The sequence below is a fragment of the Zootoca vivipara genome, chromosome 2, assembly GCF_965207765.1.
Source record: "Zootoca vivipara chromosome 2, rZooViv2.hap1.1, whole genome shotgun sequence".
NCBI lineage: Eukaryota > Metazoa > Chordata > Lepidosauria > Squamata > Lacertidae > Zootoca > Zootoca vivipara.
In genome coordinates this window covers 20178655-20192717 of record NC_142584.1, presented here as the reverse complement: position 1 = coordinate 20192717, position 14063 = coordinate 20178655, and the positions used below count along the sequence as shown (strand labels likewise).

The following is a 14063-nucleotide window of genomic DNA, read 5'->3' as shown; positions in this document are numbered from 1 at the left end:
AAGGACAGCTATCCTGGGAGGACCCCTCCCTTCCCCGACTTCTTCCCCGCTCTGCTCTGAGAAAAGAGCAGCAGCAGCAGGCACTGCGGTAGACGCCTAAAGCAGGCTCGGTGGTTCTTCCCGCCTCGAGTGATGGGTGAGAGGCGGAGGCCGAGAAGCCGGAGATGAAAGCTGAGGGGGTTGAAAATGCCCCATAGCGCATTTTTTTTATTTTTAACCCCAGTTAACTGACATCAGCTGAGACACAAGCTAATAATAATAATAATAAATTTATGCACTTCAGTGGCAAAAATCAGTAGGTATATTGGGATTATTTTTATTATAATTATTAGACCCAGGTACTTTTGATGAACTAAAGTTTTATCGTGTTTTTAATATTGTGTTGAGGGACGTCTTGAGTGGCTGGGGAAACCCAGCCAGATGGGCAGGGTATAAATAGATAAATAATTATTATTATTACAAAAAGAAAATACTCAATGGCAAGCGGTTGAAAACTTTTTATTTGAGTTAGATTTATATATAATCGATGCGGCTCAGTTAGGCACTTTGATTTCAGGGGTTCTGTGAGGAAAATCCCAACTCTTGCCGTATACTCCAAAGAGCCTCACATCTCGTCTTGGTGACACATCACTTGTTCCATGTGCAATAAATTCCCATTTCAGTCCCTGGCAACACCCCTGGGTAGGACTGGGTCTGGGAAAGCCCCTTGTCTGAATTGTTCTTAATCATGGTTATGATACTGAGGTAGACAGGCTCTGTAAGGTTCCTGAGGTAGACAGACTTCCTAGGTTCCTAATCAGTGGCACAAGCAGTGGGGTGGGTGAGTATTTTGGCATGCCTAGACAGGTACAGGAGGGTCCAATGGCTAGGAATGTGCTGTCCTGCTTGTACTATGCCACTGCACATGATAGTCCTTAGATCAGTAGTGAACAGATGAAAAGATGCCGGAGCACAAGAAATTTTGCATGTACTGTAGGTAGGGTGCACTACACAGATTTCATATGTACCACTTACAATCCATTTGCACTTTCCCTCCTCCTGCTGGATTGCATGTGTGAAAGGCAGAAATGCAGTTTGAAAAGCTCTTGTGAGATTCCTGGGGTTCTGGGCTTGTTTAACCAGGGTCTGTCTGTGTTTCCCTTTGTGAATGAGGCACAGAGGAGACAGAGGTGTCTTTGTGATACAGTGGTACCTCGGTTTATGAAAACAATTGGTTCCGGAAGTCTGTTCATAAACTGAAGTGAACTTTCCCATTGAAAGTAATGGAAAGTGGATTAATCTGTTCCAGACGGTCCGCGGAGTACTTAAACTGAAGCGTTCATAAACTGAAGCGAACTTTTCCATTGAAAGTAATGGAAAGTGGATTAATCCATTCCAGACGGGTCCGCGGAGTACTCAACCTGAAGCGTACTTAACCCGAAGCATGGGTGTAATTGGTTCCGGAAGTCTGTTCAAAAACTGAAGCGTTCATAAACTGAAGCGAACTTTCCCATTGAAAGTAATGGAAAGTGAATTAATCCGTTCCAGATGGGTCCGCGGCGTTCATAAACTGAAAATTCGTAAACCGAGGTGTTCATAAACCGAGGTTCCACTGTATATGGTTTATTTACACATATTTACAACCTGAGCCTACAATGGAGGGGTTCGCAGCATTAACACCCCCAAGAAGGCCTTGTTTTTCCTGTAGACTCAACTCTAGATTAAAACAAAATCACAGAATTGTAGAGTTGGAGGGACCCTGAGAGTCATCTAGTCCAACCCACTCAGCCATCCCTCTCTTTAGCTTACCGACTTTTAACAGCCTGCAACCGCTTCCCCCCCCCAACAGCCCACTCAACCCTGCCTTTTGTTCTTCTATGACAGGGGTCAGCAACCTTTTTCAGCCATGGGCCGGTCCACCATCCCTCTGACCATGTGGTGGGCTGGACTATATTTTTTTTGGGGGGGGGGAATGAACAAATTCCTATGCCCCACAAATAACCCAGAGATGCATTTTAAATGAAAGCACACATTCTACTCATGTAAAAACAACAGGCAGGCCCCACACATAACCCAGAGATGCATTTTAAATAAAAGGACACATTCTACTCATGTACGGTAAAAACATGCTGATTCCCAGACCATCCGCGGGCCGGATTTAGAAGGCGATTGGGCCGCATCCGGCCCACGAGCCTTAGGTTGCCTACCCCTGTTCTATGAGCTGAAAGAAGGAGGGGCCCTTCTATTTGCTGTCTGGCACAGGGTCCCTTCTCATTTAGCTTTCCTAATGGTTCATTACTTCCTTTTGTCTTCCAAATGGTCCATCACCCCAGGCAATTTCCTGATCGAGAAACTGGCTTGGTTTTATATTTCAACATTTGCCTTGATTAAATTCTAACCCCTACTGGACCCAGAAATTTAGGGTAGTCTGGTGCCCACAAACCCATAACAATATGCTAAAACTGAGTTTGCTAGACTTGACAAAAAGGAGAGGTTGCTGCTGCTTAAAAACATCTTACTCGCATTTATAGTATATTATTATTTAAATACTGAAAGTATCTTGTTCACACATATTCTTAATGCCTTGCTTGCCTGATGCTGTTTACTCAGTATGTTTAGTGGGACTTTCTCCCAAGTAAGAGTGTGTAGTGTTTCAATCTTACTTATCCAATCATAGTAGTTAAATGATAAAACTGAGTGGATTTGTAAGCTACTTTAGCGCTGGTTTGTGGGAGCTTTTCCCTGTCTTTTATGTTGCTTTACTTTCTTCAGGGAAGTAGGAGTATTCTTGTAGTTAAAAACATATTACAGTGGCCACTCCTCCTTTAAAAGGAGGGGGCAAAACTGCCTGTTAGATATCCAGAATATTAAAAACCACATTCCTGTGCCTTGTCCCCCCCCCCCCGGTTTTCCCAGCTTTGAAAAAAACTGTTTGGCTTTCTGTTTCTTTGCCAAAAAAATGTTTCATTTATGTGGTGGTTCTGCTTTGCAATTTATTGACATTAGTGTAATCTACTAATTTTCTTTACAAACTTCAAGGTCAAGTTTGATGACAATACTATTTCACATTGTTACTCTGTTGTCCATCGTAACATAAACCTGTATAACCTGCCCAGTAAAGTTGTTGTAAGGTTAAGATACTGATCTATGCAGAGATAAGCTTAACCCTATTAATTTCTGTATGGGTTCAGACTGTAACTCTGCTTCATTCTTCATTGCCTGCGCCAGGGTGGATATAAATCAATGACTTTTGAAATAATAATACATCAGACATTTTTATTTAAATTGGATAATTAATTGCTAATAATTTACTGCTGCATTTATAGTTCATTTATATACTGTGACAATTTGGTTATTTGTGTTATTTTTCTTTTTAATTACATGAGTTCATTGTTACTATTAATAATTTATTTATTACTCACTCTTCACCGTAAGATCCCAGGGCAGGTTACAGGATTAAAACACTATATAAAAACTATTTAAAACCACTTCCAACCATAGGTGGGTCCTAAAAACATACACCTCAAGCGTAGGAATTTACTGGCAGATGATGCATATTTGTTTTTCAGTTTCAAAACTGCTGTGAGAACCTTGTATGGATAGCAAAATGAAAGATTTTAAAATAAATGTTTAGTTGCAAGCAGATAAGTTTTAATTGTTAGCGCGATCGCTTAGCGTGCATGCTTGTTCAGAAAATAAAAGATAGCTGAAACTTGATTTTAATCTTTATGGACTCTTTCCTGATGACCTTGAGGCTGTTACTCCTATATCTGCAAAGTTGTGCATAAAAAATAAAGTTAAAGAGTGGGACCTTTTGGTAACCAGATGTTAATTGCTGAACTGCCATTTTTGCCGTTTTATTCTGTTAAATCTGATTGTGGTCTTCCTACTTTGTCAAATTTTCTGTTGGCACAAAGAGGAATGCATATATTGTTGAAATTTCAAGCCATGCTCGTAGCATATTTAGAGAGGAGGAGATATAGTGAAATACCTTGTAAACCATTGTTTTTGTATTTGTGGCCAGGCAGAGGGAGGATATTGTTCCTTATGTGTTATTTTGTTCCCGTTATAATATCCCTAGGGATAGGTTTTTGAAAGAATTTTTTGAGACAATTTAATGTTGTTTTTAACAGCAGGGAGAAAATCTGTTACTTATTGGTTGATATATTAAAAACGAGGTTTCCGTAAAATGCTAAAATAGATTAATATTACCTTAACCTTCTAAGCATCTGGGTGAGTTTGTCTAAGCAAGAATGTTTTTAGCAGGCACCCAAAAGAGGACAGTGAAGGCATCTGCTTGATCTCAATAGGCAAAGAGTTCTAAAGGGCAGGTACTATCACATTAAATAGTCAAGTTCTTACAAATACCGAATGGGTACAGTGTAGAAGCGCCAGTTCCGCCAATGACAGCACTTACTTTAATTTTAGTCCAGCCCAAGATACTTTGCTGTCTGAGGCAAAGGACAAGATGTCCTCAACTGGACTGGCAGTGGAATCTTAACTTCAACACTGTCAATAAGATAACATTATCTGGTGCACCTGTAGGCAGCAGGTCAAAGATTGCATTTTGGCTCCTTGACCGTTGAACTGTCGAGTGTCACAAGGTACTATTCTATCCCCAGTGCTCTTTAACATCTTTATGAAGCCACTGATGATAATAATTAGGAGATTTGCTGCACATGAGTGTTGCCAGCATGTTGATGCTCACAGCTCTGTTTCTGTGCAATGCCTGAATCAAGTGTGGCTGTACATGCGCAGAATCAGTGCCTGTACATGCGCAGAATCAGTGCCTGGAAATAGTAATGGCCTGGATGACGGCTAATACACTGAAGCTGAATCCTGACAAAATGGAAGCCCTATGAATGGGTAGTTCCTGGGTTTGGGATCTCTGTTCTGCAGATAGTTATTCTTCCCCTGAAGGATTAGGGGCATAGCCTGGGGGTGCTCCTCCATCCATTATTATCACTGGAGAGCTAAGTGGGCAGGAGTGCCTTTATCCACATTTAGCCGGTGCGTGACCTACAACCTTTCCTGGAATGGGATAACCGAGCTGTAGTGGTTTATGCCGTGGTAACCTGAAGATAATCGCTACACTAAATATAGATCTATCTACCCTTCGAATTAGTCTGAAAGCTGCAACTGGTACAAAATGTGACTGCTGGGCTGCTTTGTGGAGCAGCCTAACAGCAATATGTGATACCCTTGTTCAAGTAATTGACACTGCCACTTTGCTATCGGTTCAAATTGAAGTTATGGTAGTTGCACACAAAGCCCTATATGGCACAGGACTTGGTTATTGGGGACTCCTATATGCTCCTGCCTGAGCACCGCAGCCTGCTGGGGAATTGGTGGTGGAGATGCTAAGTGGAGTAGTTGGCAGTCCCTCACCCCCAAGCCTTGGGTTGGGTAATCCTTACCCTTTTTCAAATAAGCACCAAATCTTTACTTAGTGAAAGCTTTCTATCTTGCCCAGGCTTTGCCAGACAAAGGTTGGATTGTATTTCGCCTCCATACAGTGTTTACTCAGCTATGCATTTGTAACTGTATTTTGCATTTGAAATGGGATCTTACTGTGGTTTGTGTAGTTGATGATTTTGTGTAAGATACTTCAGTATTTCAGTTTGAAGCAGTATATAAATAAATAAGGAAATATTTTAGGGTTGGTGTTGCAGGCCTATGGGAAACATTGCTTGGATCTCCAACAAAGGGGAGTGGCTGGGGTGTGCGTGCAAGAGAAATGGCTGAGAGTCTGCCACTGCGGTTGGTGCTACTTTAGAGCATTTGCAGACTGGGATAATTGCTTCACCCCCTAGTGATAGGCTCTCCCTGTTTAAATTGGCATTTTCAGTGATGATTTTGAATAGTTTTGATTTTCATTAGCTCACCCTAGATTTTCCCTATGGGGTCGTCTCCCACAATCTCTCTCACCATTCTCCTCTTTCATCTGCCTAAACATAATCTCTTCTGCGGTGGCTCTTCTGCTTTTGTATTTAGAGGGTGAGGAATATTTAGCACTTGTAATCACAACATATGACAGATGCTACTATTGCCTTGACACCTTATATCATTTCAGTGGGTCAACATCTTAATACATTAGTCATAACACAGCAGGAGCGCTTAGACTTCTTAACATATAAACTATCAAGTTCTGCTTCTGTGCAGCCTATGGATGTAGTATTAAAATGTTTTCCAAGAACAAAAACAGAAGCTCTATAAAGCAGTTTCTCATCTGAATTTAAGCATGTGTAGGATATTTTATATTCTAAATATATATATCACACTGATCCAGTTATTATCCACACCGCTGGATTAAGAAAAGGAAGATGGAACAAACAGTTTGAGAGAACTGGGTTCCTCCTCACTAATTACATGAAGCATAAGCATAATCTGAATCTATTTAAAACTTTTTCACTGCTGGTATAAAATTGAGATAATTTAAGATTAACTGGAGTCGGTTTGTAATGGAATGAAACAATAAGCGAATGGTCTGTATGTTGTGCTACTAATTGTAAATATGTAAATCGTGTATATATGTGATATGTGTGCATTATATGAAAATAAAAATTGAATTAGACAATTCAATTATAAGATTCGGGAGGGTCTTACATCGTAGTAAGTGCAAATGCATTGTAATAAGTGCAAATCCTTCCTTATGTAAAATCATTTTTCCTATAAGGATGTAAGTTGAGCTTGCTATATCGGGCCACTGGCCCATGTAGCCCAGCTTCCTCTTCTCCCAGTGGCCAACCAGATGCTTATGGGAAGCCCAAAAGCAGGGCCTGAGCGCAACAGCACTCTGCCCACTTGTGATTCCCAGCAACTGGGCATTCAGAGGCATACTGCTTCCAATAGTGGAGGTAGAACATAGCCATCCTGGCTCATCACAAAAGAGAGCTGTGATGTCATGGTCTTCTGTCTCTCTGATGTTATACCACCACTGAACTGAGTAAGCTATTTTCATGTGTACTGGTATTTCTAAAGCACAAACTGGTACTAAGAGACTGAGCTAGTGCTATGCTGCATGGAGCATTGTGTGGGTGTTGGAGCTATTGTTTGATTCTGGGAGCAGACCCACCCTTATCACCCTTCAGTAATGAAGGAACTCATTCAAGTAATTCAATAGGATTTTTCATCAGGGAAGGGCTTTGGTCTTTTGAATTTCAGCAGTGCCCTGTGCAAGACCCAAATTTGGCATACACCCTGCCTCTCGCCTTCCGTTCTGCTCAATTCACTATGTCATATTTGCAACGCCCTGCTGTACCCCCTAGGCTCAGCGTCCACTGTGGCAGAACCGGTCACGCTGCCCTGAATCCACCTCTGTTTTCATGGTTCTTGCATCCCACCCTACAGCCTGCAGAGAACCTCTGCAGCTCCACATTCTGATGTAGATTTATCTAGGAATTGAGGGTGTGTGTGTGTGTTGGTTTTCTCCTTGCTTTCACATGCAAAGTTTGTGAGTGTTAACCAAGCCCTGTTTGCTTCATGTAAGACACTATGATAGTAGCTGCAGTGCAAGCTTTTGCTTGCACCACAGGAGCATGTAGAGCAAGAAGCCCATACACAAAAAATGTGAGAATGTGGTCAAACATAGTAATTTGAGAGTAGCCTTTATTCTATTTTTTGTGGTTCAATGGCCAAATTTATAGCTGCATTAAAAGTCAACGTAATCTAAAATTATAATGTACTGTAGCCATAAAAGAATATGAATTCTAAATATAGCTATTTCCTCTGGGTAACAGTGGAGCAGGCATTTCTTTGTTATATATATTAAGCCACCAGTGGGCCTTCTAGCTGAGTGTGCATTGGAGTGCAGAAGAGTTGAAGTGGCTTATATTACCACTAGATGGCAGTGTTTGTCTCTGGACTAAGGTTTACAGATCCTAAGGTTGCATATACAGTAGGCAAATCTGAATTTCAAATTTTGTTTGATATTTGTAAGGAAATTTAACTTTCATAGTTGCATCTTGTAAATTCAAGTTTTGGTAACTGATTTCAGGTATTCTTCAGTAGAAAGTACTGCCTTCATCTATTTTTTGGGGTGGAAAAAAAGACAGCTGGCATTCTAACAAGAGTCCTCATGTACTATAAGGAGGTACAATGCCAATTGTGGTGATGTTTCATTGCAAAAGTATTAAAGATATAGAAATAACTTTGGCTGCAATCCTAACCCATTTTCCTGGGAGAAAACACCATTGAATTCAATAGTACTTGCTTTTGAGTAGATGTGGTTAGGACTGCACTGTTAGTCTCTCATTCTTATTTTTAGTACTTAATGTATTTTTATATGTAAATGTTTTGGTTACTGGTTCTTCAAGATCACGGTTACATTTTGGGAAGTGCACACATAATTTACATGACGTAATTTTCAGGGGCAATTTGAGAATATAAGTTATGCATGTTAATGAATGAGCTTTAAATGTTGACATTCAAATATAATTAAAACGTATCAGCTTTTTATCTGTTGAATGTTGCTTGCTTCAAAAGTGGGAAAGGATTATGCCTGCTAAAAGAAGATAATAATGGCAATGTGTTTTCATTGAGGCATTTCTAACTGATATGAGAAGCTATGGCTGCTTTACAGACTTGGGGGCTGTTAATGAAATGCTGCTCAAAAAGGAAATGGGTGAGGTTGTTATATCCTGTTTTTGTATGTCCTGTGCTGTCCTTTTATATTTATACTGTAAAGGACTTACACATTTCTTTTTAAGAATACAAGCTTAATATTGCAATAGCTGCATTATTATTATTATTATTATTATTATTATTCAGTTTGTTGCAAAATCCTGTCGTAGATCAGAACAAAAGCCTTCTAGTTCATGATTCCTAACTCAAAGATTGAGGAAGTAGAAAAGAAAAATGACCTGTTTTTACATAATCCATCTTTCATCACTTGCTTTTAGTTTCTTTCAGATGTTATTTCAGCATGGCAGTAAGATTTATTTATTTAGAACACCTATCCTCTGCTTTTCTCAGAATGACTTACAAAAAACATAGTTTGGATAGAAGTCATTTTCTACTCATGCAAGGGCTGTTTTCTCCTACAACATTCTAGCATGAGATATAACAGTGAAAACAAATGCTGAGATGTTGTTCTGCTTCTGCAGAAGTTGCACAATTACGGTACTGGTAAAAGCAGAAGCACTACCGTTGAATATGGGCTGCTGTTGTTACTATGCTGCTTCCAAGCCTTTGCAGACCAGTGCAGTTGCTGTTTTTGAAATCAGATCTGCATAGAATGCAATTAAGACATATTAATGGCATTATCTACATGGTCATTTACAAAGAAGAAGTTTGGCTGTTCCCTATCTCATTTGGCTTTCAATGTAACAACAGCTACATAGGGTATGATCCAACAGCCCTTCATAAGTCACAACCTCTCTTGTCCCTGATTTCTCTGGAAGATTTCTCTGGAGTGTGTGTGTGCGCGTGCGCAGAGGGAAGGAGTGGAACAGAAGTCCTGTTTGTTGTGAGCAAAAGCTCTTTGCGCAATCAGGCTGCCACAACTGGATGTCACCCATAGGAAACTGCCAAAGAAAGGGGATGGGAAATAGAAGCTGGCACAGACAGGTAAAGGCAGAGCCGTAGCTATGGGGAACTAGCTGGGCTGTGTGTGTGTGTGTGCGTGCGTGTACAAATGCCCATTGTGGAGTGCCAAACTGGGTCTTTGACCTGGGTGAAATAACGCCTAGCTTTGCCCCTGGTGAAGGGATATGTGATTATTTCAATTACATATACTTTGGCTTCATTATAATATGGTATTGGGCCCACGGGGTTGTTCCAAATGCTTTCAAAAAAGTATGAATTTTGAATTGGGATTTGTAGGAAACACAGAAAGTGGCTGCACTGAGGCATTCTGGAAGGCAGCTCCAAGCCATTAGAGGAGTCAAGGAAGAAAGGGTGCAATTGTTTCAAGGAGCAGGAGACCTTCCATGAGGTTGGTAGAACTGGTCAAGTGAAACAGGAAGAGATCTGTTGGGGTGTAAGAGCAGAGATGTTTCAGATGGGGGGCAGGCAATCATGGAGGGTTTTGAAGGTATTTCTTTGGAGTGTATATTGATGCTTTAAAACTCTTCAGGTGCTTTGGGTGATTATCCTCTTAAGGGATTCTTTTTTCCCATGGGTCATTTGTTTTTGTTTGAGTGTCTCTAGAAGTTTGTCAGGAACCACAAAGGACACAAGACACTCCTTTGCTACTATTAAACGCTCCAGCAAAATTGTAGCTGTTGTGTGAAATGCATCATGCCCCAAGGCTCCACAGATAGCAGGCAATAGAACACCATAAAACGGCTGGTGGAACTGTGAGTAGAGGTGGGACCACCACCACTATAACCGTTCTTGGTTTATTACAACAGGAATTTTAAAAAATGCCATACATAAAAGATTTTGCAGGTGTTGTTGTCTCCAGTGAAGAAGAGTTTTCTTCTTGCATGTATCTCATGCTTAGTTTTATTTCTAAACACATCCAGCAAAGGTTCCTCCGGATCTCTAGGAACAGCTTAGTCGCTGTCTGGAATTGCCTCTAAATTAGTCATATACTGTATGTCAGTTTCACTCAACTGCTGCTCCTTGCATTTTTCTAAATGGCCTGAAATCAATCTGCAAGAACCAAAAGGGGAGGGGAGGTGTGTGGAGAGTGGGGAGAAAGCAATTATCCCTTTGGATTTTATTTGAATTCAGTTGCAGCTTGCTTTCCTTGTGCTGGCTGACACTTCAGCAGAGACATGCTGTTTTGTTTAAAACGTTTGCGTTTCCCCCCCCATGCCATTTCCCTATTGGCCGGATGGGGCCATCCTTCCTGCTGTGGCTGCTGATGTCAGACACACTCACACCCTTTCTAAGGCTGCTGCTGCAGAGACTTATCAGCACGACCAGATAGGACCCGACCAGTACGTACACACAGCTCTGGTGGGGGAAACCCAGCCCTCAAGAACGATCAAAGGTGGAAGGAAAACCCAAGACACATCCTGTCTCTCCCTCAGGGTGCAGTAATGCTGAACAGCATAACATCAGCTTTAGTACAGTAAGGCGGGGAGAGAGAGCCTTGTTTACCAGCCTGGGAAGGAAACGTTATAAACCCTTTGTCTTGGAAATAAGCTTTGCATCTTTGCTGCTGCTGATTCAGTGTGCTGCCGCTGCTGGTGACATTAACATCTGTGGACTGTTTCATTTATTTTTACTTCCTCCCCCACCTCGGCTGCTCTAGGAATGTCTTGATGCAACTGGAAAGAAATTGTAGATTTTAATGGATTTTTAGTGGATGTCTCTCCATTCACTATGATAGCATTTTATGTTTGAGACTCGTTTGTGTATGTGTGAGTGAAAAATCACATGATCTCAGTTTGAAGCAGGAAAACTGGAAGATAGAAGAAATTCTATTTCTCCCCCCTTTTTTTTGCTAGATCAGCTTTCTTGATGGTGGCAGTGGCAATTTCTACATACATTGTCAAGCACACAGACTATAGTGTGCTGTAGACCTTGCTGATTTTTAAAAGATATATATATATAAAGAATCCCCCCCTTTTTGTTGTTGCTGCAGTTGGGGTGCACTGTGATTACGTTTCTCCTAAATTGCTGATTTGCATTTAATGTGAAGGAATATGCTCATGAAGGAGTACCGGATCTGTATGCCTTTGACGGTTGAAGAGGTAAGTGCAGTGGATGTTAATGCTTAGCGCTTTGTTTTAGCATTTGTTCCTGAATGTGACTGGAGTGGAGAAGAGTTAATAAATGACCACGGTGTTTTATTGGGTTCTTTCTACTATTATGAAATGATTTTCCCCTCCACTCTAGTTCATGGAGTCGTATTTCTGTTGCGATGGAAGGAAAGTGCATGCAAGCAAAAAGTAAATATACCAATTTACTGTGTCATCAGAGTTCTGATTGGCTACTAAGCTTTGCTAAGAACACACATGCAAACATAAGCAGGTATGCATACTTTGAGCAGGACTGATTTGGAATGAAATCCATGTGGCAAGAATTAATCCAGTGAAATTTCAAAAATAAAATAAAATAAAAATGTTTGGTTAAGTCATCCTGTTCTCAAAACGTGCTCCTTCCCTACTTCAGATTTAGATGTGTGATAATTTTTCAAAGTTTCTCCTATGTAAAGTAGCATTTGTAAGTGAGCTTCAGTTCTTCTAGTGAAACTTTTAATGTAGCCATTCCATTGTTGATATATTTTAACTAAAGCACAGTGTATTTAGGTACTGAGTGTAGCATACACATACTGTATTTAAATAGAACACATATTGAGAGCAAACGGCAGACAAAGGCAAAACAACATTAAATATGTTGATCATGGTAGTTATATATTCAGAAGGCAACAAGACTTCAGTACATAAGCTACAGCTTTGATGAATGTTTATATTTACTGGAGTAAAGTTGTGATGATGTACATACAGTGAACATCTAACTTCCCCTTTGTTTTCAGATTCATATTACAATGTTATGCTTGTTGTTCTAATTGTTCAGTCCTTATCATGGAAGTTTATTTTCCGTTTCATCTCTTGACAATGCACAAATACATTCATTTTATTTTTGTTAAAAAAACAACACCTGACAGTACTGTAGTCCACAAGGGGGAGCATTGAGCATATTCTTCCATAGAACTTTGTTCTCATCTTTTGATGCAGAAATATATACAATTGTGGTAAGAATATCACTACTAGATTGTTGCAGGTATCTTTTTTCTGTAAAAAATAAATAAACAGCACTTGCACTCCATGTGTTTTGGAAGCCTGCTTGGACTATCTGGCATGAAACGTTTCGGTTGTTGCAGAAGCAGCAGTGAAATGTATCAAAAGTACCCAATTTCTGCCTTCCTTGTGTAAAACAACTAAAGAGAAATGCAGTTTTGAGGTTTCCAGTGCAATCTACTTTGTATCTGTGTGTATTTGAGCTGGCTACATAGTATTCCGTACATCTGCAGATAGTGAACCTGTTGGGAAATAGCAAGCTCATACTTTGTTTGCTGGAGGTACATGTAATTGGTTGTTGTGTTGGTTTTTCCTTCAGTAGTTTCTTATCTTTTCCAGCCTTCCCAGCAAAGCCAGCATTCTAGTGTTTAAAACAGGTTTGCAAATAATTCCAAATGAATTATTAGTCAATAAAAAAATAACCACTGTGTTTCTGGGTTAGCCATTTGTGGACATTTACAACCTTAAAGCGACCCCTACTCACCCCCCCCCAATTTCCCATTTTCAAAAGTTTCTATGCTAGGAGTTTGAAGATAATAGTTTTGTATGAGTGAGAATAAAAACCCCAGGTGTTGTGTAAATATCTGAAAACCTTTGATGCCTCTTCAAGGGCAGCTTAAGTAGATTTAAGTATAAGTATTCCTGTAGTACCATCAAAGTGTGTCAAATGCAAAACCATCTTTTAACAAAGATTTGTGGATATGCATTGGTACAGTTTGCTGCTACTTTATACTGTGAATAAAATTGCAATCCGATGCACACTAATTTGGGAATGAGTCCTATTGAACTTAATGGACCTTACTTCTACGTATGTATGTTAGTCTATATTTCACTCTTACACAGTATCTGTGCTGAGCTCACTGTCCCAAACAATTACAATGAATTAGTAATTTTGGCTATCTGCAACAAGTTATGGACAACTTCGCATATAGGCATTGAAATTATACATACTTTCAGATCTGAACAGGATGCCACCCTGGATGAGGAAAAACTTAACTCCACTAACAGTTAATTTTAATTATTTTACTTGGAAGTTTGCGATAGTGTTTCTATAAAGTAACCTGGTTTAAAATTATATCTGAATGTAACACAAACAAAGCCTACATTCTAAGCACTTAAAACTGACTATCAAACACACTGCGGTGATTCAGATGTGACATCAAACAGTTTGACATTATGCGTAGCTGGATTATTGGGTTTGATTACTGCCCCTCCCTCGTTTTGTTCCTTGTTCTTGCACTTCCTGCCTCCTTTCGTGGTTTGAGATAAAACTTTGTTTGACGTTTTAGTTGGCAAACTATGGTTTGTGCTTTCTCCGCAAAACAGAATTGGAAATTTGGTTTCTAATTCTGTTTTGCAAGGCAAACACAATCTAGTTTTCCAGTTTGG

The 14063-nt window shown here is 40.1% G+C and overlaps 1 protein-coding gene across 4 annotated transcripts in view; it reads left to right on the top strand.

Moving 5' to 3' along the window:
* The first annotated feature begins 9471 nt into the window (after window positions 1-9471).
* The window catches only part of PITPNC1 (phosphatidylinositol transfer protein cytoplasmic 1), a 121301-nt gene continuing 116709 nt past the window's right edge, over window positions 9472-14063 (top strand). The window contains exons 1-2 of one of the 4 annotated variants that reach the window (XM_088662981.1): window positions 9522-9546; window positions 11516-11624. In XM_088662981.1, the coding sequence (XP_088519107.1) occupies window positions 11577-11624 (48 nt within the window). In that variant the 5' untranslated portion in view covers window positions 9522-9546; window positions 11516-11576. Of the gene's footprint in view, window positions 9547-10796; window positions 11625-14063 lie in introns of those variants that run through there. The other 3 variants (XM_088662980.1, XM_088662978.1, XM_088662979.1) reach the window with 3 other exon arrangements.